This window comes from Planococcus citri, chromosome 5 (assembly GCF_950023065.1).
Source record: "Planococcus citri chromosome 5, ihPlaCitr1.1, whole genome shotgun sequence".
NCBI lineage: Eukaryota > Metazoa > Arthropoda > Insecta > Hemiptera > Pseudococcidae > Planococcus > Planococcus citri.
This window is the reverse complement of record NC_088681.1, coordinates 38,612,873-38,637,314: the sequence shown is the minus strand read 5'-3', so window position 1 is coordinate 38,637,314 and position 24,442 is coordinate 38,612,873. Positions and strand designations below refer to the sequence as shown.

The 24,442-nt window shown below is 32.9% G+C and overlaps 4 protein-coding genes, 1 long non-coding RNA gene and 1 pseudogene across 6 annotated transcripts in view; 5 read left to right on the top strand and 1 right to left on the bottom strand.

Moving 5' to 3' along the window:
- The window catches only part of LOC135849236 (uncharacterized), a 93,582-nt gene extending 70,846 nt beyond the window's left edge, over positions 1 to 22,736 (bottom strand). Inside the window, exon 1 of the long non-coding RNA XR_010559506.1 lies at positions 22,460 to 22,736. This is a non-coding gene — a long non-coding RNA (uncharacterized LOC135849236). The remainder of the gene's footprint in view (positions 1 to 22,459) is intronic.
- Positions 134 to 2,324, top strand: LOC135849218 (lipase 3-like). Of its 2 annotated transcripts, none has more exons than XM_065369538.1 (8): positions 134 to 459; positions 534 to 729; positions 802 to 916; positions 989 to 1,220; positions 1,286 to 1,493; positions 1,574 to 1,618; positions 1,707 to 1,849; positions 1,930 to 2,324. In XM_065369538.1, exons 1-8 carry the CDS (start codon positions 310 to 312, stop codon positions 2,176 to 2,178), a joined length of 1,338 nt encoding a protein of 445 aa, XP_065225610.1. In that variant the 5' UTR covers positions 134 to 309; the 3' UTR covers positions 2,179 to 2,324. The 2 variants fall into 2 exon arrangements, with proteins under 2 accessions (XP_065225610.1, XP_065225612.1); XM_065369540.1 differs by having other exon boundaries at positions 136 to 459; positions 1,286 to 1,447; positions 1,540 to 1,618.
- Positions 4,590 to 7,825, top strand: LOC135849223 (lipase 3-like). The gene is made up of 8 exons (XM_065369548.1): positions 4,590 to 4,852; positions 4,945 to 5,140; positions 5,213 to 5,327; positions 5,392 to 5,623; positions 5,731 to 5,892; positions 6,110 to 6,188; positions 6,263 to 6,405; positions 6,744 to 7,825. The coding sequence occupies exons 1-8, from the start codon at positions 4,700 to 4,702 to the stop codon at positions 6,915 to 6,917; spliced, it is 1,254 nt and encodes a 417-aa protein (XP_065225620.1). The 5' UTR covers positions 4,590 to 4,699; the 3' UTR covers positions 6,918 to 7,825.
- Positions 7,958 to 13,859, top strand: LOC135846778 (lipase 1-like). Its single transcript, XM_065366059.1, has 5 exons — positions 7,958 to 9,017; positions 9,086 to 9,344; positions 12,582 to 12,696; positions 12,769 to 13,013; positions 13,479 to 13,859. Exons 1-5 carry the CDS (start codon positions 8,892 to 8,894, stop codon positions 13,637 to 13,639), a joined length of 906 nt encoding a protein of 301 aa, XP_065222131.1. The 5' UTR covers positions 7,958 to 8,891; the 3' UTR covers positions 13,640 to 13,859.
- On the top strand, positions 15,229 to 18,833 carry LOC135849226 (lipase 1-like). Its single transcript, XM_065369554.1, has 9 exons — positions 15,229 to 15,572; positions 16,886 to 17,064; positions 17,128 to 17,320; positions 17,406 to 17,520; positions 17,593 to 17,818; positions 17,908 to 18,066; positions 18,179 to 18,257; positions 18,344 to 18,486; positions 18,574 to 18,833. The coding sequence occupies exons 2-9, from the start codon at positions 16,939 to 16,941 to the stop codon at positions 18,733 to 18,735; spliced, it is 1,203 nt and encodes a 400-aa protein (XP_065225626.1). The 5' UTR covers positions 15,229 to 15,572; positions 16,886 to 16,938; the 3' UTR covers positions 18,736 to 18,833.
- On the top strand, positions 19,349 to 21,275 carry LOC135846776 (lipase 1-like; annotated as a pseudogene).
- Positions 22,737 to 24,442: the final 1,706 nt, after the last annotated feature.

The window sequence follows — 24,442 nt, the reverse complement described above, 5'->3', positions numbered from 1 at the left end:
GTCTCGTCGTATAAACGTACTTTCACTATCAACGAATCCTCATGACGGAAAATTTAACTTATCTGTAGATAAGTTAAGGAGAAGTCCTATTGTCAATGTGAAGGTGACCAGCAACAGACAGTAAAAAAGAACTTGAAATAGGTACGAGACGTCAAACAGTTAAACACGAAAAATTGTACATGGTTTCCACGAAAAAAAAAGTCATTCGAGTGCAATAGATAAGAGCAAAAGAAAATAATTTCAGAATTATAGAAACCGCAATTCGAGTCCATACGTAAAATACATTTTGAATATCTACCTACGTACAAAATGAAAATTTTTCAAAAGAAAAATGCTCGTTTAAAAATGTTCTATCCACGTACAGTTTTTCACATAATTGTGTCAATTCTCACACTTGGCGCCATAATCTCAAATTATGGATTTGTTGACGGCTTACTGAACCCGGATCTCTATGCACCGGTAAACTATTTTCAATACGAAGTAGATATTTCAGATTGAAATAATATTTACAGTGCGCAATTTCTCCCGTTTAGGTAGATATGATAAAAAGAAATGGATACCCGGTAGAAACCTATGACATAACGACCCCCGATGGATACGTTCTCGGATTACAAAGAATTCCATATGGAAAAACAAATAAAAATGGCAGTCATTTCCCTATACTTTGCATTCACGGGTTTATCGACTCTTCGTTCGCATGGATTGCCAATGGACCTAACAGAGGGCTAGGTAAATCAATAGTCAGCTGGATGCAGACCAAAATGAATTCAAAAATGTTACACAGGTAATTTTTTCGTACAGCTTACTTATTAGCGGATCAAGGATATGACGTTTGGATGATCAATGTACGCGGTAATACATTTTCTCGAAACCATACCCAATACACAGCAAATGACCCAGAATTTTGGAACTTCAGGTAAACTTCACGAATGCGATTTTCAATCTTATTCTGAACATTTTGAATCTTTTAATACTCGTTACTTTACAGTTTCGATGAAATAGGTTCCATCGATTTGCCAACGACCATCGATTTTATTCTGGATAAAACGAATCATACACAGTTACTCTGCATATGTGATTCAGCTGGAAATGTAATGTTTTACATTATGCTATCACATTTACCACAATACAATAACAAAGTTATTGCTCAAGTCAGCCTAGCACTGTATTATCACCCAAAAATGATACCAGATTCAGATTTACAAATGCTTTCCGAAGGGGTAATTTTTCATTTTAAAAAATAACTTTTAACATTAAGTTTTTATTGATTTTCAATCACTATCAGGGTAGCGCAATTGACGATGTTCTTGGTCCTTTTTTGGAGCATGATCAAACGACGAAACTTGGAATACAATTTTTGTCAACTCTGCAGAAATTGAATGGCTACACATTGTACGATTATATGTTATATCTTGTTTATGGCTTAAGAGCAGATCACATAAACAGGGTAAAAAAAATGGCACTTACAATGACAGTACCTACTACATACCTAGGTACATTTTTCAATTCATAACACTTCGATTATATGTAATTTTACAGGAAATAATGCCAAGTATTTACGCAAATTTTCCAGCCGGTACCTCGTTCAAAGTATCGAGACACCTAGTCCAACTCCGAAGTAAAAACCACAATAATTTATATTATTCAAACTAAGTATGTATTTTCTAAAATAATTCGAAAATAATTTTTTTGGTTGGAATTATTAGCATCCTTCAGCCATTACGATCATGGTCCAGCAAAAAATTTGGAAATTTATGGTACCCAGTTGCCTCCTGAGTACAATATCAGTAATATACGCGTACCAGTTCGTCTGTACCATGCAAAAGGAGATTTTGCAGCTACCCCACAGGTAAGTACATACTTTCAGTATCGCACAGTGTTTTATGTATGAGAGAGTGATAAAAACTAGTACATGACAATTTTTTATAGGAAGTGCAATTTTTATACGATAATTTGCCAATAAAAGCAGGAGTGATAGAAATAGCTGATCCCAATTTCAGCCATATGGATTTCTTATACAACGAGCACAATAACGAATTATTCAACTACGACGTGATACAATTTGTGAACAATATCGTCAATTACACTTTGAGCCACGGTGCCAATCCGAATCTCCAAATTGGAGTTGACAATAGGACAGTGTCATTCAAAAACGATATCCATACCTCCGATTTGTAAAACTGAGATCCTTTCAAGGAAGTGTAATCGAATCTCGGAAGGTATTTTGAAATACAGAGTACTTATTATTTTGTAATGTATGTACGTTGCAAGACCTCGCGTTTACGAGGACTTTTTCCAATCAATTAAATTTTTGTATTCCACTATTCCTTACTAGTAAACTCAATTCAATCAAAGCACACATTCATTTTTTACAACGGTCAAAAACTGAAAATACGTATGTAGGACGTAGGTAGGTAGGAACCGATCTTTAAAAAGTATTATCAAAAAATATTCTCAAACAATGAAACGATTTGGTACAGTTTTTCATCTTCTACTGCCCAGTCCAGAAAAGTTGAAAATTTTGATTTTTCTTCTGACGAGCTTTCATAGCTATCGAAAATTGCATGAATGGAAGCGTTTTTCAAATCAGTGGTTCCACTTTTGAAAAATTCTTCAAAAAATACCAATTTTTCGTATTAAAAAATTGATTTCGAAACAATTTCTATACATACAAGAAAAGCCACAAAAATCGCTCATTTTTGCACCTTCTTAGTATGTACTTACCTCTATCTAGCAAAAGCATAGCGTGTGGTAACATAAATATGAAAACGTACTCTCTAAATTTGAAACAGTAAAATTTCACTGCTTAGCAGTGACGACATTTTGCCTTTTTTAAAAGCAATAGTTTTTCACTGTTTTGCAGTAAAAAACTATTGCTTTTAAAAAGGCAAAATGTCGTCGCAGTGAAATTTCACTGTTTCAAAGTTAGAGAGGTAGTTTGAAAATTATGTAAAGAGTTCTAATCAACCCCCCTCCCTCAAAAAACGAGATAAAAAGTAGCTATTTCCTCTGACCCTGAGGCAATGCTAAACGGCTTCCGAGCAAGATAATTTTCAACAGGATGTTTTGACTTTTTTTTTTATTATCGAAAAGCTATTTATTAAAAAAATTCGTCGCGAGTATTCTATGGCAGGAAAGTTTTACAACAGTAGAATGAGTTCAACGTTGTTTTTCCTCTAAAATTGAAAATTACTGCGAAAGGAAAGAGTCTAATTAAGTATGACTTGAAATTTGAACTCGACACCTTTGAGAATAAAATGCGAAAAACTTATAAATCACAAAATTTTTCTTTTCAATTTTTCACTAAACTGAGATACTTAATTACCTATAGAAGGGGTTGGTAGATCAGATCAAAGAACCTATCAATGTGCGGACTCAGCATCTTAAGGAGAGATACAATAATAATATTTCGTACAGCACATGAGATTTTGTTACATACTTAAAATTTTAGACAAAATTGAGAGCCCAAACCCCTATAAATTTCTAGATTTTTGAAGACACCCCAATGAGAGTTGAGTGTCTTCGTTTCATTAATTATGAATTTTTAAATAGGGCCTAAAGGACTGTTATTTCGATTTAAAAATCAAGCTATTCCCCAAAATGTTGAACTTCGAAAACTTAGATTTGATAGGCTATAAATACCTTATTTTGAATCTACTTTAATTATTGGAAGGTACTTGCTTTTCAACCTTTCTAATTATTTTGAGTGATATCGAAGAACGCATGGCAAAAACCTACGCCAATTCTGATTGAGTATAGTTCGAATAATTTTTATTACATTTGAAAAAGTTGTACAACTTTTCAAATAATGTTAACACTTTTTTAAATAAATGCTACGTTATTTAACAAAATATGTTAATTTGAAGAATAACTTTAATGATTTTTGTAAAATTATAATGTAGATAACCTAGTAATTTTTACCATTTTTATGCACTTTTTAATAGCTTTTTACTTTATTTTTTTGTTATCACTTACACATATAGGTTACATAGTAAATTTTGAGTAAATTCATTCCAACAAAAATGACACCGATTCAACTAAAATTTGATTTGTTGAAAACTGGCCTCTTGGTATAATAATTTTCTACAAGCAAATCGTCCCAGAAGGCATCGCAACCAACTTCGATGGTTGAAAATTTAATCCTGTCATGAGTTCAACATTCCGAACAGATTAGAGTGGGTAAATCGTAAATACAAGGTGAGAGGCCGGAAAAAAATTGTAGAGAATTGAATTTCCAATCGATGTAATGTCATTAGTTTTTTTCTAGGAAGCTTAGTTTTTGATTTTTTGACAAAAAACTAAAACGTTTTGAAATGTGAAAATTTTTTTTTCAATTTTTGCGAATTTGCAAGTTGACTTTTGCCCACCCCGTACATCAACTCACGTCCAAAGTTGGAGGTTAATACATATGACTTATCAGTAGGTAAGTTCAAGGGGATCCCTCTAATCAATGCGAAGGTTGCCAATGAATTCAAAAAAACATGGTAAATACTCGTAAAATACGATAAAATACTATAATAAGACGACAAACAGCTTTGAGCTTTGGATAAAAAAAAAAAAAAAGTTGCTGGGAAAAACAGATTATTATTCTCGTAAATAACCATAAGTAAAACATAGAACAAACAAAATGAAAAAGGTTTCAAAGTGTGGCATAGCAGCCGTCTAGGAAGACTGTGAAAGCGCAGCTAGGTATATCAACATGACGTATGAAACGCAGGTTTCCAGAAAAGAAAACGTTCGCTTAAAAATACCAATTTTACATCTCATTTTTTTTACATGTTTCATTTTCAACACCATCAACTTAAATTATGGATTCCTCGATGATTTACTAAATCCGGATTTTTATTCGCCGGTAATTCTGAATAATTTTTCATACAAGCCTCGTTCATTGGCTGAAATAGGTAACATTTAGGTGGTATTTAAGACAGTAATTCTAAATTTCAGCCAGAAATGATAAAAAGAAATGGATACCCAATAGAAATCTATAACGTGACAACTTCCGATGGATATATTCTAGACTTGCAAAGAATTCCTCATGGAAAATCAAATAAAAATGGCAGTCATTTTCCTATACTTTTGATCCATGGATATATCGATTCTTCATTCGCATGGATCGCCAATGGACCAAAAAGAGCCTTAGGTAAATCAGCAATCCATCCCATACCTATAGATTGATTTCAAAAATAACATATGCAATAATTTTTCCGAATAGCATACTTATTAGCAGATCAAGGATACGATGTGTGGATGATCAATTTACGCGGCAATACATTTTCTAGTAATCACATCAACTACACAGCGATGGATCCAGAATTCTGGGATTTCAGGTAAAATCCACAAGTGCATGCGATTTTTAATCTCAATTTTAAAAAGCATCTTTTCATTTTACAGTTACGATGAAATGGGTCGTTATGATTTACCAGAAACCATCGATTTTATTTTGAACAAAACGAATCATTCGCAATTACTATGCATATGCGATTCGGCTGGAAACGCTGTGTTTTACATGATGTTATCAGATCTGCCACAATACAATGATAAAATAATTGCTCAAGTTGGTATAGCATTTTTTTATCACCACAAAAATGTATCTGAATCAAATTCATCAGTGGATTCTAATTCGGTAGGTACAACTTTGTACACATGAAAATTTCAAAATTCAAACCATTTACTATGTTTTCTATTTCTATACCTTGAAATTATTACATTTTTGTTTGTCTACAACATCAGAATTACACAACCACTTATGCACTCGGTCCTTACATGGATCGCAATTGGATAGTGGATCTTGGAATAGAGTTTTCAACAACAATACAGGAATTGAACGGATACTCATTGTACGACTATATCTTATACTTAATGTATGGTCTACGGCCTGATCATATTAACAGGGTAAGAAATAGTTTAAGAAATATACTTATTCCTAGTTGACCGTCAATCAAAACATGGCGCTAATTAGAGAATACCTCAGAAAAAAATAAAAAATAAAAGAAATCTATAAATTGAATTCGACATAGGTACTCGTACTTTATGATTCACTTTAGTCCATTGGTATCATAATTATTACTACCGATGAAAAAATGTAACACGCTCTTTGTAACGATTTCAGGAGATAATGCCAAGTGTTTCTGCTAATTTCCCGGCGGGAACCTCATTTAAAGCAAGTGATCACCTGGGCCAACTTCATCGTAAGAGCCACACTCAATTTTAAAATTAATTTCTAACAAAATTCAAAAAATAAAATTTTAATTAAATGCTTTAGAGTCCTTCAGGCATTTTGACTACGGTCCAGCAAAAAATTTGGAAATTTATGGAACAACTCTGCCTACGGAATACAATATTAGTGATATACAAGTACCAGTCCGTATTTATCATGCAAAAGAAGATAATGCTGCTACCCCAGAAGTAAGTACATTCTCAAGTAAATACTTTTTTCATGGTCAAACACAAATTTCCCTGAAAAATCTACATCTTTTTAAATAAAAATTTCCAAGAAAAATCTATTTGTTGTCAAGATTATTATAATAATAAATGGTTCTTTTTTCATCAAAATTTCCAAAAAAAAAAAATCAATTTTTGCCAAAATTGCAGAACAAAAAATGTTTTTGGCAAAAGTTTTCGAAGAGCCGGAAAATATTATCAGAGCCCGGGGTGATAAAACTTGGGGGCAATGGATTTGAGGGACTGTCAATACAAGTGGTGATATACTGGGTAATTTCATTTCTGACAATTTTTTTTTGCAGGAAGTGCAATATTTTTACGATCGTATACCAATAAAAGCAGGAGTGATAGAAATTGCCGATCCTAACTTCAGTCACATGGACTTCTTATATAATGAACACAACAACGAATTATTCAATTATGACGTATTAGAATTCGTGAATGATATGGTCAATAATGCTTTGAAAAATACTTAGACTAAGCATAAGGATGAGGGCACACGCACTAACAAGGGAACCCTCCCACATGATAATCTCCGATTTGAATGAAACTTGGACAGGTGGAAAGAGGACCTCAAAAAAACCCCATCCCTAAATTTTCAGCTGCTGAAGTTGATTTTTCTATTTTTGGCGAGCGTGTGAAGTTTTGTGTATTTTTTATATTTTTTTTTCATGTTATATGTCAAAAAATTCGATTTCTGATGATAATTCCAGATTTGACCGACGGTAGTACTTATCGATTAGGTATCAAGCAGAGACCCTTTGGCCAAAATTTCAGCTGCTGAAGTTCATGTGGTGGGGAGAAACGGCCATTTCTTGAATTCATTCATAACATGGGAAAAAACAGTAAAAAATTTTGTTTCCTGAACGGATGGCCGGATCCGGCCAATGATGGCATGAGTCGATTTGGTATTCGGCAGAGACTGTTTGACCAAAATTTGAGCCCTTGAAGTTCATTAGAAGAGCTTAATTGACTCATTTTTCAAATTTTTCAATGGCATTTAAAAACCAGCAATTGGGCAAAAAATTCGTTTTCTGATGATAATTCCAGATCCGGCCGGCGGTAGTATTAGTCAATTAGGCATCAAGCATAGACCCTTTGACCAAAATTTCAGCAGCTGAAGTTCATGCGGTGGGGAGAAACGGCCATTTTTCGAATTTACAGAACAACTTTACCTGTGTACACAAAACTTCTAACGCTCGTCAAAAATCGAAAAATCAACTTCAGCAGCTGAAAATTGGGGGATGGGGATTTTTTGAGGTCCTCTTTCCACCAGTCCAAGTTTCATTCAAATCGTAGATTATCATGTGGGAGGGTTCCCTTGTAAGCATATTTTCAACATCAATAATATGAATAGGTAATAGAATTAAACATTTTCAATGTATTATCTGATTTACTTTTCCAACTAAACATACACAAAATCCAACGGGTGAATTTCAAAAAATCTCTTCAGTAAAGTGGAACATCAGATCGCGCAATTTCGCAAAAAAATTTTTGGTTACTTTCTTGGAAATGGAGAACTCAAAAGAAAAATGAGTTTTTTGATTTTCATTCAATTAAAAAATCAAGAACATTGGATTCATCATCTGAAAATAGTTTGAAAATCCGAGCTACCTACAATTTTTCAAAATAGTCCAGTAAAAAAACAAGTTTACAAAAACTCTAAAATTGAAAAAGAAAACAAGTTGGTTCAAATCTTTTTGATAAAAAAATTTATGAAAATAAACTTGATAAAAAAAATAAGAACTATGCAAGTCGCACGGGTTTTCATTTCAATTTGGAAAACATGTTATTCTGGATTCAACTATGAATGTTTTGGAGTACCTATTAGAGTTTCATTTTATGGGTCACCAAAAAAATTTGAAGAAAGTAATGGAAATCTCGAAGGTTAAAAGATTGTACTTTAAAATTTGGTGTTCTTGTCAAAAAAAAAAAAAAAAAATGAAAAAAGGAGACAGGCTGAATATTACAGAACTAGCATTATCATTCAATAAATTTTTCTTGGCATAGTCTGAAAAAATCCAAAAAAATCTAAAAATTTCTGTCATCGATTTTATAAAAATATTTCACCAAGTTGAGTAAAACACCCATGCTTTTTGAATTTCAATTTTCAACGTCTCGTACGTACTGAAAATCCGACGTGTTCCAAAAAATGCTATAAAAAGCGCCGTTTAGAATAAGTTAAGATACAAACTAAGTATTTCCTGTATGTACAAAAGGTAATTAAAAATGGAAACGTTTAAAAAACGGTAGCCATAATTACAATGCAGATAACGATAAATTCCAGAACATGCATGGTTTTCAACAAAACACGAAAGGTGAACCATAAAATCACAGCAAAATTTTCACAAATTAACGTCATGTGACAACCGCGTTGGGAATTTCGCGCGCGGTCTGGTCGACTTCAGTGTTGAGAAAAGAAAGACCTAATTACAAAAAAAATAAAAAAAATGTCCGTCTTGAATATTTTATTGTATATTATTTTATCGATCTACACACACAGTCCTGTTTACTTGATAAATGAATTTATCAACGGTCTACAAATTACTTCCAATCCGGATACTTATTTAACACCAGTAAGTAATTATCTATATTAAAAAATTTTAAAGCGAAATGATTTCTTTTACAAGCGAATATTTTATAGCCTCAGATTATCACAAGACACGGGTATCCATCAGAAACCTATAATATTAAAACTCAGGATGGATTTATCTTAGAATTGCACAGAATTCCTAATGGTTTAAAACAGGGAACAGCAAATCAGTATCCAGTACTGCTTTTCCATGGCTATATGGATTCGTCCGCAGCGTGGATCGCTCTTGGACCAGACCAAGCTCTACGTAATACATATGTGGCGTGGAATGGTGAAAGGGACCTGATCCGTAAAAACCTGTTTTCGAGATAATCGCGTTTAAAGTTTGTGACGCGTAAAGTAGCATTTATGCGTTTCCATAGCAACGGTATTGTCAAATTATTCTGTATTCTGATTCGCTAAGGTCTGGTGGTTCACTTCCACATGCAGTGTTGCCTTTTTGAAGGATACTACATCAGCTGAATCAGTCAAATTTCCCGCTTATAGCAACTTTTTATGTCACGAATCAAAGGTAAAACTGTAATGTTTATTTTTACCACATCGTTTTTCAAAACCTCCCTGCAACAATACCACTAACAATTTTGAAAAAAATAATTATAGTGGGTGAAAGCCCTATCCTTCTAGAAAATTTTGATGTGTTTGAAACAACAAAGAACATTTTCCTAAAGCTCACAAAAGCTCATAAAAGATCACTGAAAAAAACAATGAGAAAATTTTCAGTCTTTTAGTTTTCCGCATTTACCGGACGAACCGTACGTCCTAGTGAAAATCTGATGAGAGTGATCTCAAAGAGAATTCAATTCTCTACAATTTCGTACACGTGAAATTTTCGTAGGATGCTCGATTTCAAAACTGGACGCCTTTGAAGTTTTGCAGAAACTGAAAGATCCGGATCTTTCAGTTTCTGCAAAACTTCAAAGGCGTCCAGTTTTGAAATCGAGCATCCTACGAAAATTTCACGTATACGAAATTGTAGAGAATTGAATTCTCTTTGAGATCACTCTCATCAGATTTTCACTAGGACGTACGGTTCGTCCGGTAAATGCGGAAAACTAAAAGACTGAAAATTTTCTCGTTGTTTTTTTCAGTGATCTTTTATGAGCTTTTGTGAGCTTTAGGAAAATGTTCTTTGTTGTTTCAAACACATCAAAATTTTCTAGAAGGATAGGGCTTTCACCCACTATAATTATTTTTTTCAAAATTGTTAGTGGTATTGTTGCAGGGAGGTTTTGAAAAACGATGTAATTTCGTGATTTTGCTACAGTTTTGAATAAGTTTCAAACAACTGTACCTACTTAAAATGCGATTTGTACAAAAAATTAAAAAGATGGAAACTTGCGGTTTGCGTCATTGAAAAGAGCGTTAAATTTCCTATAAGAATCGATCAAAAAGGGAAAAACAATTTTTTTACGGCTCAGGTCCCTTTCACCATTCCATGTCACATATGTCTATAATTCAATAACTGAATTCATAATCAAGCAGTCCGGTCGGACTGCCCCGCCAAGCAAGAAAAAAAAACGAACACAAAAAAAACAAAAACCGATAATACCAAACGTGATGACAGTCCGGCCACTTACTGCTTATATTCCCTGAACAACTAAGCGTATTTTTGATGATGAATTTCTCGCGAATAAAAACACGCACGAATCTGATTTTTTGATATGTTGTTGGCATCAACGAGAGCTTTAATTTGGTATGCTTACAAACTTTCTACGGTAAAAAATGATGTAGATTGGAATACCCAAAGTTAGCATTTTGGGGTAATTTTTGAAATCACTAATCTTCGTGTCAAGAGAAAACTACTGAACCAATTCAAGTCAAATTTCGTACACTGGTGTAAATTAATGAGTTATTTTTAGATACAACGTCAGTTTTGAAAAAAAATTATTTTTGACCCCCTTTTTCTCAACTTTAAAATTTCTTTCCCCCCTAAAACACCCCCAAAATGAAAATTTTTCGCGGTACCGTAGAAAAGGGTCATCTACATTATATTCGCCATCATTGTGCAAAATTTCAAGCAAATCGGTTCATTTGGAAAGGCTGTAGCCTTGTCAACGGAAATTTAAGCATGAAATTTCGTGATGACTATTTCCATTTTTCATCCTAAACCACCCAAAAAATGAAAATTGTTAGCTGTATCATAAAAAAGGGTAATCTACATCATATTCACTATCAATGTGCAAAATCTCAAGCAAATCGGTTCATTAAGAGAGGCTGTAGCCTTGTCAACGGAAATTTCAGCATGAAAATTCATGAAAATTTCCGTTGACAAGGCTACAGCTTCTCCAAATGAACCGATTTGCTTGAAATTTGGCACAGTTGTATTAAATGTGATGCAGATGACCCTTTTTTATGGTACAGCAAACAATTTTCATTTTTAGGGTGGTTGAGGGTGAAAAATGGAAATATTCATGAAATTTCATGCTTAAATTTCCGTTGACAAGGCTACAGCTTCTCCAAATGAACCGATTTGCTTGAAATTTTGCAAAATGATAGCGAATATAATGTAGATGACCCTTTTCTACGGTACAACGAGAAATTTTCATTTTTGGGGGGTTTTATGGGGGAAAGCAATTTTCAAATTGTGAAAAAGGGAGTCAAAAATGATTTTTTTAAAAAACTAACGTTATATTTTGAAATAATACCCTAATTTAAATCACTGTACGAAATTTGACTCATATCAGTTCGGTAGTGTTCTTCTACAAATTATTCTAAAATTGTTGGTGTACCCGAATTCCCATTAATAATTTATAATAATGTACATTATTTAAAAAAAAAAAAAGTGGTGATATCAATCGAAAATACTTTTAAAAAGCAAAAATTCCGCCAACCAAAAAAAAAACTTACCTACAAAAAAACAAAAAGAATTGTCAACAAAAATCTGATATTCTCAACTTCTTGGAGTATGTACCCAGATTCGCATTAACAATTTACAATATGTACACATTAAAAAAAAAGTCGTGATATCCATCAAAAATACTTTTAAAAAGCAAAATTACCGCCAACCAAAAAAAAAAAAAAAAAAAACTTGCAAAAAGAATTGTTAACAAAAATTTGTTCATTAAGTAACTTTAATGAAAAAATTCATGATATCAAAACATCGCCAAGCAATTTTCATTCAGCAGTTGTGATCAGGAATTGATATGGAATTTCAAATTAATTTGGTACTTACTGAAATAAAATATCCATAAGTTTGAGAACTGAATTGAAAAACCGGGCCAAGCGCCGGCGGAATTTATCGGTCCGGTTTTTCAATTCAGTTCTCAAACTTATGGATATTTTATTTCAGTAAGTACCAAATTAATTTGAAATTCCATATCAATTCCTGATCACAACTGCTGAATGAAAATTGCTTGGCGATGTTTTGATATCATGAATTTTTTCATTAAAGTTACTTAATGAACAAATTTTTGTTAACAATTCTTTTTGCAAGTTTTTTTTTTTTTTTTTTTTGGTTGGCGGTAATTTTGCTTTTTAAAAGTATTTTTGATGGATAATTGATTCTCCGAACAATTAACACGTTTTTGAACAATGTCCATCCACACAGCTTATTTGTTGGCGGATGAGGGGTACGATGTTTGGATGTTGAACACACGTGGAAACACGTTTTCTCAGGCTCATATTAATTATACACCAGAACAACGTGAATTTTGGGACTTCAGGTAAAATTCTCACACACAGGATCATGATTATGATCATGAAATTTCTCAACTCATTATTCCGATACTTCGCAGCTTCCACGAAATAGGTGTATACGATGTGCCAGCAACCATCGACTTCATTTTGGATAAATCGAACCACCCAAAATTATTTTGTATAACTCATTCTGCTGGAGGCTCCGAAATATACATAACTTTATCGGTATTACCACAATACAATGAAAAAATTATTGCGCAAGTCAACCTTGCACCCCTTTATCACGGGGATCCTTCGATTACTACGAAAGCGACTCTGCCAATTATTGATTACGTTTACGTAAGTTTTCTAGAAAATTATTGAACATTTTTGAAATATAGGTAACTCACTAGGGATTAAAATTATACAAAATTGACTCGACAGAATTACTTTTACTGGAATACACCCGGATCTATAAATCAACATGATCTATTAATGAAGCTTTTAATTTTTATCGGAACAATAATACCACCGGTTGGATACAACGGATATGATTTCGCGCTATTTTTATTATTTGCTTTACAACCTGATCATATAAATTGGGTAAGAAATTCAAACAAGAAACACTGAGGATATTTCGCCATCAATTAATGCAAATTTTAAATTTTTTTAGAAAATAATGCCAACTGTTTACAATAATTACCCAGCCGGTACTTCAGTTAAAGCATCACTTCATCTATTCCAAACTTACAGTAAGAAATCGCAGAAAATGAAAAACATTCATCTTGAAAAATATCAAAAATAACCTTAAATATTTGTAACTTATCAGATTCCTTTAGTTATTTTGATTATGGTCCGAAACAAAATATGGAAATTTATGGTACTACTTCGCCTCCAGAATACAATATCAGTAATATAATTACACAGACACGAATTTATCACGATAACTTGGATGTAGCATCAAGCAATACAGTGAGCATTGACTCATGAAGTTTTACGCTAAAAAATTAACCTACGAGTATATACCTATAGACATGATTTTTACACCTTTACAGGAAATTCTATCGTTGTACAATAAACTACCTACCAAAGCAGGCTTGATACAAATACGAGATCCAGGATTTACTCATATGGACTTTACGCTGAATAAAAATGCCAAAAAGTTGGTGTACGACGATCTGATAACTTTTGTAAATTATGTAACAAATAATACTCTCAGCACGTCCTAAACACAATTAATACTGATGTTTTCAATACGAGTTCTCAATGTGACAACTTGGACATTTACAATGTTCCTTTGGAAAATATGAAGGTTGATGGGTCTCATGGAAACGAACAAGAAAAATTGATGATCACTGATCAGTTTCATTCGCAAAAGAACACTTTCCAGAAATATCAATCGTTTTGAAACAATTTTTAGAAAAGCTCATGCAAACAGAAAATCAACTTGGCCGGTTTGAAGGTTAAGCCTTGAAAATTTCCAAACTTTTGGCCCTGAATCAATCCTCACCTAATCGCTGCAATGTCATTCTTGAATTTCATTGACGCAAGCAACGTTATTTTTATCATGTTGTTCGACCTTACATATACTAAGCTGAAAATACCATCCTCACTTCCACTCCTACATTATGCCAAAGGTACACACGTCTGTTTGAAATAGATTTTTTTCAAGGGTCATTTGCTCTTCAAATTCTGCGATTGGCCACAAGTTCTTCATTTTAATTTTTTTTGAAAACACTTGCTTGTTTGAATGGACTTCATTTCGTTTTCACATCCTTATTTTGAATCATTTTAGAGCCTCCAGTGCGATTTTTGAATCCTCCAGAATTTTATCATTTCTCCACAAGGCATGAAAATTAATTCGGGCAACTAAATAATTCAATTTTCAATTGCCCAAATCAATTTCCAGCAATGCTTTCTGAAGAAATTTCAAAATAAAGGAGAAATCGAAAATTGCTTTGGAGCCTCCAGAATGCTTAGGAATGGTGAAATTCAGTTACAGGGAGTCGACATTATTAGTTTCAGGAACGATTTCCCGCATTTTTACTGAATAAATATGTTTTTAAATCGCCAAAAATGGTAAATTCTGAATTTTTTCCAAAAAATCGTTAAAAATCGAAAAATCAAATTGGGCAGCTGAAATTTTGGGTAATGAGGTTTCAGACCACGTTCTTTCTGAAAAAAAATCGCGGTCCTGATCAAATCGGAGTTCAACAACTGAGCATCTTGAGATGATCTTCACAATTGATTTGAGCTGAAATTTTCAAAATTTGAACGCAAATTCAAAAATATTAGATAATGAATCACACATTATCCTAATTATTCAGTTTAAAGGGACTGACGTTTTAAAAAAATCACGTTTTACTCAATTTTTCACACTAAACGTACAGAATTTATACCCGTTGACTTGATTCTTACTCATTTACAGACTTTCAACAAAAACAAGCCGTCTTATCCTCGACTAAAAAAAAAACATGATAGCATTCAACGTTAATTCCAACAACAAAATTTTCAATATCTACTCGTTGATGTTTTTTAAATAGACAAGTAGAGCAATATGGGTAACATGCAAGGTTAAAAAAAAGGTAAACCTGAATAGTTAACACAGGTAGGAGGTAGGACGAAGCAAAAATCATAATATGTATTATCGAATCATATCTCCAAACGTGCTGAGTACTTTTGGGAAAAAATGATTTGTGACGTGTGTCACACGTGTCAAAACATATTTCCTGTTAGCGAAAAGGTAATCGAAAATATGAATCCTACAGAGACCACATAAACACAAAACCAACCATGACCTCTCGAATCCTGGGGCCAGTTTCTTCAAAAAAGTTTCAAGCATTGCGTCAAATAAAAGTCATACGAAAATGTTTGCAAATTGAACATGAGCTGAGGAAGACGATTTGTTATCCGCCAAAAAAAGGTATGAAAAGTCTAATTAATTTTATACTCCAAGTACATTACAAAGCTAGGCCTACGAGTAATAACTTCATTAGCAGAAACGAAACTACAGGAGGTGTGGTTCTTCTACTCAAAAACTCGTCAAAAAGTTGATGTTACGCGTGGGTGAAATTTTTCGAAAAATTTGAGGAATTATTGGCTTCAAAAATCGTCAATCTTATAATTTTGACGATTCCGGTGACATTTTTCCAAAAAATTTGAAAAATTTACTATAAAAATCGTTAAATTTTATGATTTTGATGAATTATTGTCAAAATTTTGATAAATGGTTCAGACGTTTTAAACAATATGAGAAATGACCAAATTCAAAAATAAATGTTAAACGTTGAAGTCGGAAAATTTGCGAACTCTGAAATTCATTTGTATATACATATGTATTTTCAATGGAAAAATATTTTGTTATTAGTATTTTGGTAAACATACATAATTTTAAGTTGGTTTATATTTTTTGTCGGGGTCATTTGTCCCTTGTTTTTCATCGAACGACACATTCGTTGTTCTCTACATTATACGAGTTCAAAATAAGAGTTCATTGAACTCGATGTAATTTTTTTATTTTCGAAGTTAAGAATTTTCCGTCCATTTTTATGTAAACAAATAAATGTTTTTGATTTCATTTTAAATCAACGTTCGTTATTCCAACACTTTTTTCACTTTTTGAAACTGATACTTTTCGAAAGCTTTTGCCCTTTGCTTCGCTCGGGTGAATTCGACTTCGTCTCTTTTTCAAAGTGAGAAACGAAAAATTCAAAATTCAAAATCAAAATTTCTATAAGTCATAGAACACTTATATCAATTGGAAAAATTGTCATTTTCTATCTTTTACCTATTTTACTACAATAACTCGCCATTTTATTCCGTAAAATTGGTATTTTTTCTGATGTCAGACGCAAACTTTTGGTTCACATCCTCCTGGGCTTGCATTTTTATTTGTAATGGAGGAGGAGGGGGTGGTCACAATTCTTTTTCAACCTACCTATAGCAAATGTTTCACTCTGAAATTAGGTGTGGCTGGCGTAGCCAAGATTTTACCAAGGAGGGAATAAAATCAGATTTTTTGTAGGCATGAAGGGCCTAAAAAAATTTAAAGTTTGAGTTATTGTCTAAGTAAGAGGTGATTGAAACTAATCGGGATAGGTTCCCTATAATTTCAAAACTCAAATTATTTACTATAGGTACCTAGTTCTACTCGTATTTATATAGCTTTTTCCTTTTCTCACAAACAAATCCACTAACATTAATGATGCTTTAAATATTCTCTTTAAAATTTTCCAGCCAACATTGGTATTCGGTGAGAAAAGCAACCGTGAAAAAAAAGAAGTTGGGATATGTCTGTTTTGGATATTTTACTCTACATAATTTTATTGATCTACACCAACAATCCTGTTTACTTGATCAATGAATTTATCGATGGATTACAAATCACTTTAAATCCGGATACCTACTTGACTCCAGTGAGTCATTTATGAAAAAAAATATGTTAAAATGACCCTTTATTACACATGTCAATACTTTAGCCTCAAATAATCACCAGACACGGATATCCAGCAGAAACATACAATATCGAAACTCCGGATGGATTTATTCTAGGATTACATAGGATTCCTAATGGTATACAAGGAGCAGGAAATCAGTACCCTGTACTGTTCATTCATGGGTACATAGATTCAAGTGCATCATGGATCGCTCAGGGACCAGGCCAAGCTCTACGTAAAATATACAATAATTCAGGAACTAATTCAATAAAATTCAACTCCTAAAATAACCGATATATTTTTGGGTAACATACACGCAGCTTATTTATTGGCGGATCAAGGATACGATGTTTGGATGATAAACACACGTGGAAATACATTTTCTCAGAGTCATGCTAATTATACACCAATGGAACGTGCGTTTTGGGATTTTAGGTAAATTAATACTTACTCGAAATAAAATTGCGAATTTTCAAGTATTTCATTCAACATTCTGATACTTTGCAGCTTTCATGAAGTAGCTGTATACGATTTGCCAACAACTATCGACTTTATTTTAGACAAAACAAACCACCAAAAAGTATTCTGCATAGGTCATTCGGCTGGAAATTCTGAATTTTACATCATGTTATCAGTGCTGCCGCAATATAATGAAAAAGTAATAGCTCAAGTCAGCCTTGCACCATATTATCATGAATCTAATTCCATCGATTCAATCGCAATTTATATATTGGTAATTTTTGTTATAGTATTTTGTTTGAAATTTCAAAATGTTTCAATTACGAGTATTCACAATTATTAATATCGTACTTCAAATTACAGAATTACTTGTACTGGAATACGGCAGGAGAATTCATCGGACATGATCTATTAACGAAACTTGTAGTGCTAATTTTAACAGAAATACCACCCTATGGCTACAATGCATTCGATCTAATGCTATATTTTGCTTTTGGTTTACTACCTAGTCATATCAATTGGGTAAAATATTCAAACAGGGTTCCAAACCCTGATTTCCATCTCTAGAGCAACATTGAAAATTTCTATGCTTACTTTATATACCTACATTTATGTCAATTTCCAACTTTTTCAGAAAGCGATGCCATCTTTTTACAGTAATTATCCAGCGGGTACTTCTGTTAAACTAACACTTCACATGTTCCAACTCGGAAGTAACATTTGAACACGTAACATTGTAAAATACGACAATTTCAGAAAAGTACTTATGGTAAAAATTTGTATTTTGTAAACTTATTAGGGTCCTTTAGTTATTTCGACTATGGTCCAAAAGAAAATATGGAAATTTATGGTGCCACTTCGCCTCCAAAATACAATATCACTGAAATTCACATACCTGTCCGAATTTATCATTCTAAATTAGATGACGCATCTAGTATCACAGTAAGTAAAATCAAATAAATTCACAAAAAATTTTCAAAACTACAGAAAATACGAATTTGAATGATTATACTACATATATTCACACAGGATGTGGAATCGTTGTACAACAAACTGCCTGTGAAAGCAGGCTTGTTGAACGTAGCCGATCCAGGATTTACTCATTTAGATTTCCTATTGAACAAAAATGCTAAAGAATTACTATATGACGATGTAATCGCTTTTGTAAATGATGTGACAAGAAGTATGTAAGAGCACAAGTAGGTAATTAATACTCATGGCGCTACAATTCAGTGAGTAAGCATCAAAATAATGAAGATGATCATTCAATAAATATCCAAACAATACAATGTGTCTTTTTCATTGATTCATTATCTATAAAAACCAATTCAATCACAAACTATTCTTACAATCTACATTCAGAAGAAAAATGTAGTAGGTAGTACAGAAATTCGTTTGAAATACCTAGGTAGGTGCAATAACATTAAAAAGGCAATGAAAACCATGTACGAGACCTCTGGCCATGAAAAGTGTTACCCATTCAATGGAAAAAATTATCGTTCTGATGTACATGTATGTATACGACCGTACATGTAAAACGAGAAACATTTGAGAATTCTAGTCACAGTTCAACTATCTTGATAACAAGTTGAACACACAAAAGGAAATGTAAAATTGTAAAGAATATATTGGTTCAAAAATGTCTATTTTAAATTTTTTACTTCATATTTCTTGACGATCTGTATGCACACAGTTTCTATCAACCTGACTATAATGAGTTTATTCATAGTTCAAGTTCAACTATCTTGATAACAAGTTGAACACACAAAAAAAATGTAAAATTGTAAAGATTACTGGTTCAAAAATGTCTATTCTAAATTTTCTACTTTATATTATTTTGTCGATCTATGTGCACAGTCCGATCTACCTAACTAATGAGTTCATCAATGGTTTACAAACTACATCAAATCCGGATACTTACTTGACCCCAGTAAGTAAGTGCATTGATTTATACAAAATCTTGGATTTTTCCCCTAGAACTTTTGTGCCTCAAATTTGAGATAATATTTTAGCCTCAAATAATCACAAGACATGGATACCCCGTAGAAACCTTCCATTTACAAACTCCAGATGGATTTATACTTCAATTAGATAGGATTCCTAACAGAGAAGGAAATTTTCCACCAATACTTTTGGTTCATGGATATCTGGATACTTCATTTGCAATGGATTGCGGATGGGCCAGAAACAGCCCTAGGTAAACATAATAAAACAATCTTAAACGGATAAACCCTAATCTGGAAAATGTTTCAATTAATATTTTTTGAATCATAAACATATATCCATTAACAGCTTACTTATTGGCTAATCAAGGATATGATGTTTGGATGATCAACACACGTGGAAATACTTTTTCTCGAAGCCATGCAAATTACACCCGCATGGAGCGAGCTTTTTGGGACTTCAGGTATCATGACATCAACTTGAAAACTTTTGTGTTAATCTACTTTGAATAATGAAATTGAAATCCATTGCACTGACACTTGGCAGCTTTCATGAAATCGGTGTCTATGATATACCGACGACCATAGATTTCATATTGAACAAGACACGCCACAACCAATTGATGTGTATATGTCATTCTGCTGGAAATACTGAATTATACATAACCTTATCTGTATTACCACAATACAATGATAAAATTATAGCTCAAGTTAGCCTAGCGGTATTTTACCACGAGTCACCCACAATTTTGCTTAGAATAACACAGCCCATTATGGATTACATTTTGGTAATTCGTACAGTTAGGTATATCATAAATTCATAAGAACTTCGGAATATTTCCAATGTATTTAATCATAATTTCATGCATCCAATGGTAGGAATACCTGTATCAGAACACGACAGGGAGCATTCCTCGAACAAGATTTACTAACGAAATTAGTAGTGAAAGTTCTGACAACAGTGCAATTTTTTGGCTACAATTTATACGAGTTCGTATTGTTAATTATAATCGGTTGGCTACCAAGTCACGTCAACAAGGTGAGACGATGCTCATTATATCATGTTATCCTACAACTACCTAGGTACTGAAAAAAAAAACCAAAAAGACTTCAACTTCTAATATGGAGCTTGATGAAGTCTACAGCACCTACCTATGCTAACCTATGCTTCTCTTCTTGACTGTTTCAGGAGATAATGCCAACGATTTATAATAATTATTTTGCAGGAACTTCAGTCAAAACAGAACAACAACTAATCCAATTTCAAAGTGAGATTAATTTTATGTAAGAATACATTACTGTTAATGAAAAACTTCACGCACCTAATGTTGTTTTCCAAAATGCAAAGATTCTTTTAGTTACTTTGATTATGGTTCGAAAGAAAACCTGCAAATTTATGGCACAGCTTCGCCACCAAAATACAATATCAGTAATATAAACGTACCCATACGGATTTATCATGCATTACTAGATGTAGCATCACGTCCTATGGTAAGTAAGAGTGTCTATTAGGTGTGCATAAAAATCAAAATGATCACACCAAGTTCACATGTGTGTGAACACCCATAAAAATTAATATCTAACTCAAATCACATCAAAATTTTGCAGGAAGTGCGATCATTGTACAATCAACTTCCTAAAAAGGCCGGTTTTATACGAATATCTGATTTAGGGTTCACTCATATGGACTTCATTTGGAATAAAAATGCCAAAAAATTGGTGTATGATGATGTGATACAATTTGTAAATGATGTGCTCATGAACAATACTTCAAGCCCAACCATCTGAACATAAAAACTTGCACTTTCAATTTGAGAGATTGTTTAATTTTTCTGAATAATGTAATCAAAAATGCTCAAATCACCCTGCATAAGAATTTCACTTGAACTTGAACTTGAACTTGATGTTCATTAATCACAGCTAGACTGGATATGAATTATCTTTCTGTTCCAAAAAGAAGAAAATGAAAGATTGATAAGTATTTCACTTTACTACTGATGGTATACCAGCATTTATATCAAACACATTTCTATGACCAATAAGTATTTTCACGATTTCAAAAGTTTCAATCTCAAACTGCCAATTATTCATTTACTAACTGTTTCCAAATCTAAACGATGATTACTGATCTAAGTAACTGACAAATTGGTTATAGATTACCAGCGGTAGCAGCTGTTTTCAGTGCCTTTTTCCTTCACTGCCTCCACACTCACCCATTCACTTTCTAGTTTTCGATTTCATTAGGCACTACCGGCACCTTACAGTACTCTTACAGACTCACAATCACAGCTAATCAAATCTTGCTTCCTCATCCTCCTGTTAATCCTGTCCTCTTTCACAAAAAATTAAATGATATCAAGATGCTTATTTAAAATGACAACCAGTTGAAACGGGAACCAAGGTGTTCTGATCTGAATACAACAACAAATACCATACCATTGAATTATTTTTTTTTCGACAGTCAAGTATTCAAGCGGAATACAACACACTCGAAAATTTTTCAGTGATCGCTGATCAGATCGTGTATGATTTTGTAAATTTTGTCAAAAGAATGACGATAACTTTCCGGAAACTAGGATTTATCTACTATCAAAACCATTAGATCTTTTCAGAACTTTTTTATGCTTAGGTACAGTGTTGACTGTTCACTGTTGCTAATAGATTTTCATAAACTTGGATATCGGATTGGAAAACAATCGTCAATGATCAAATCAATGTGTGGTAACTGGTATTTCCTGGCAATTTAGTTTTCTCCATACTTAGGTACGCTGTGTTTTGCATTGCATAATAAAGCACCCTGGTGTTCAAGTACATACATCAATGATTATCAAAACTGTGCTCCGGTTGTGTACGCTTTCTTTCCACTCGCTGTAAAGAATGATAGAGTTCGAACTCTTCGTATCGAGTTGGCTTCTCATCAATCGACCATGAAAACACCTTAAATAATACTTTTGAGATTAAGTTCTACATACCTTGACTGCTAAATCTGCACAAGTTCAGCGAAATCGAGCAGCACCATGATCTTCTGTTTTGAGTTCAGCGATGCAACAATGTCTCTGATTCTTCGTTTCGATTGCATTACTGATGACTTCTTCATTTCACTAGACAGCTATCACTCACTTTTATAGTTTTTGACATCTGAACAGTGATTTATCGAACAATCAAATCAATTTCACGACTAACTCACTTATTTTTATTACCGACTACCATCTACCATTGTACCATTTTTAGTTATATTTTTCCAGGTTATCAAACAGAAAAACAAACGTAGTGTTGCGCGAATATTATTCGATTAATCGTTTAATCGATTAATCGCCAAAAAATAATCGAAATATTCGAATATTTTTTAGTGGATAAATAATCGGATAGTAATCGATTATTCTGGAATAATCGATTACTCGTTTTTTTCGAATTTCAATGCAAATTAACTGTAATTTAACTAATTTTTCATAGCAACTCCAAAATTAATTATTTCAGTTATGAATTCTTTATTTCAAATATTTTTTCAAACTACAAAGACCAAAAAAAAAGTTGAGAATTTTGAATTTTTGAGCAGGCTATGCTGTGGTTTTCTTTGAGTGTATGCAACTTTTTTGATATTTTGGGCAATTTTTGCTTAGTTTTTCATAGTTTGATAATTTTTTATCATTTATATGCGAATTTAGTGATTTTTTATACGTTTTTTTGCAGTTGTTGCGTGAATTTACACGTAAATTAAAAAAAAATCGATTAATCGATTATTCGATTATTTTTAAGACGATTAATCGATTGTACGATTAATTGAACTTGTGAGTAATCGAATAACGATTAGTGCGGAATAATCGATTATGCGCAACACTAAACAAACGGCGCCTAAATCAGTGCATCAGTGCATGGAACTTCCATGAATCAGTGTAGGCAATAGTGGAAGAACTTGAAAACACGTGCTCATCGATACATTGATAACAGTACCTATTTATTTATCCTTTGAAATTGAAAATTGAAATCATTAGCATTCGCCTTCGGTAAAATTAAATTCATGATGGTGTTGTCTGTGTTATTGGTCAAATTCAGGTAAACAAATTGCATTTTTGTTGATATCACGTAATCAGATCTCATGTGGCTCATGTGGCATTTTGTTTTCCAGATCCAGTTGTAGATTGATTTGATTACAATTACAACCCTAAAAAGATTTATATTTCGTCGGTTGTGCAATAATCACACTCAACACCATCTTTCCAGTTACGTATTATCTATAGGTAGATAAGTACATCGATCAATATATATGTATCTCATTAGTCTTCGAAAAAGTTAGTTCTATATATTAATAATTGTTAGCTTTCGTGTTGAACGTTATCAAAAATCAAAACTTGTTCTTAATTGAACCATTGAGAAATTTTAATTTAGCCATGTCCTTTTGTTGTGTTAGAACACGATGATGATTGATAATATCATAGGTAACTACCAAAAGTTCAACTTCAGGAACAGGAATAACAGCACCTTTTACCGAATCGAAGCTTTTTCATTCACAACTTCACAAGTAAACTACCACTAAACACGGTTCAATGTACGTACCTCTACCTAATTAATATTATCCGGTATATTTTATATTTTACAGTTCGTCTACTTTTCTTTCTTATTTCAGACTCAGTTGCTGTTATGAGAGCGATATTCATGCAGGTATGAGGTAATTCTTCCCCATGGGCCATACGAAATGATCTCTATTGGAAATATTTTATGAATCGATTTGCCCCGTGAGGCCGTGAAGGTAAAATAATTCAAACAAATTTACCTGCTCAAATGTCGTGCATTTTTTTTGTAAGTGTACTGGTACTGGATGATTTTAATTTCTTCAGATTTTCTATCAAAACATCTATGTGCGTATGAATTCAGAATCTACAACAATGTGGGACTGCTATGTAGTATGTACTTTACCACTGTATGAATTTAAAAATGTCGACTAAGATGTGAAGGAA

What these genes read in the sequence shown, in the direction of transcription:
- LOC135846778 (XM_065366059.1), top strand. Translation starts at nt 8,892, where the DNA reads ATGTCCGTCTTGAATATTTTATTGTATATTATTTTATCGATCTACACA. An exon ending in CGGATACTTATTTAACACCA is followed by an intron (nt 9,018 to 9,085) that starts GTAAGTAATTAT and finishes AATATTTTATAG; the next exon opens with CCTCAGATTATCACAAGACA. An exon ending in TATTGATTACGTTTACGTAA is followed by an intron (nt 13,014 to 13,478) that starts GTTTTCTAGAAA and finishes GTAACTTATCAG; the next exon opens with ATTCCTTTAGTTATTTTGAT.
- LOC135849218 (XM_065369538.1), top strand. Translation starts at nt 310, where the DNA reads ATGAAAATTTTTCAAAAGAAAAATGCTCGTTTAAAAATGTTCTATCCA. An exon ending in ACCCGGATCTCTATGCACCG is followed by an intron (nt 460 to 533) that starts GTAAACTATTTT and finishes TCTCCCGTTTAG; the next exon opens with GTAGATATGATAAAAAGAAA. An exon ending in ATTTTGCAGCTACCCCACAG is followed by an intron (nt 1,850 to 1,929) that starts GTAAGTACATAC and finishes AATTTTTTATAG; the next exon opens with GAAGTGCAATTTTTATACGA.
- LOC135849223 (XM_065369548.1), top strand. Translation starts at nt 4,700, where the DNA reads ATGACGTATGAAACGCAGGTTTCCAGAAAAGAAAACGTTCGCTTAAAA. An exon ending in CCAGAATTCTGGGATTTCAG is followed by an intron (nt 5,328 to 5,391) that starts GTAAAATCCACA and finishes TTCATTTTACAG; the next exon opens with TTACGATGAAATGGGTCGTT. An exon ending in CATCAGTGGATTCTAATTCG is followed by an intron (nt 5,624 to 5,730) that starts GTAGGTACAACT and finishes CTACAACATCAG; the next exon opens with AATTACACAACCACTTATGC.
- LOC135849226 (XM_065369554.1), top strand. Translation starts at nt 16,939, where the DNA reads ATGTCTGTTTTGGATATTTTACTCTACATAATTTTATTGATCTACACC. An exon ending in CGTGCGTTTTGGGATTTTAG is followed by an intron (nt 17,521 to 17,592) that starts GTAAATTAATAC and finishes GATACTTTGCAG; the next exon opens with CTTTCATGAAGTAGCTGTAT. An exon ending in CAATCGCAATTTATATATTG is followed by an intron (nt 17,819 to 17,907) that starts GTAATTTTTGTT and finishes TTCAAATTACAG; the next exon opens with AATTACTTGTACTGGAATAC.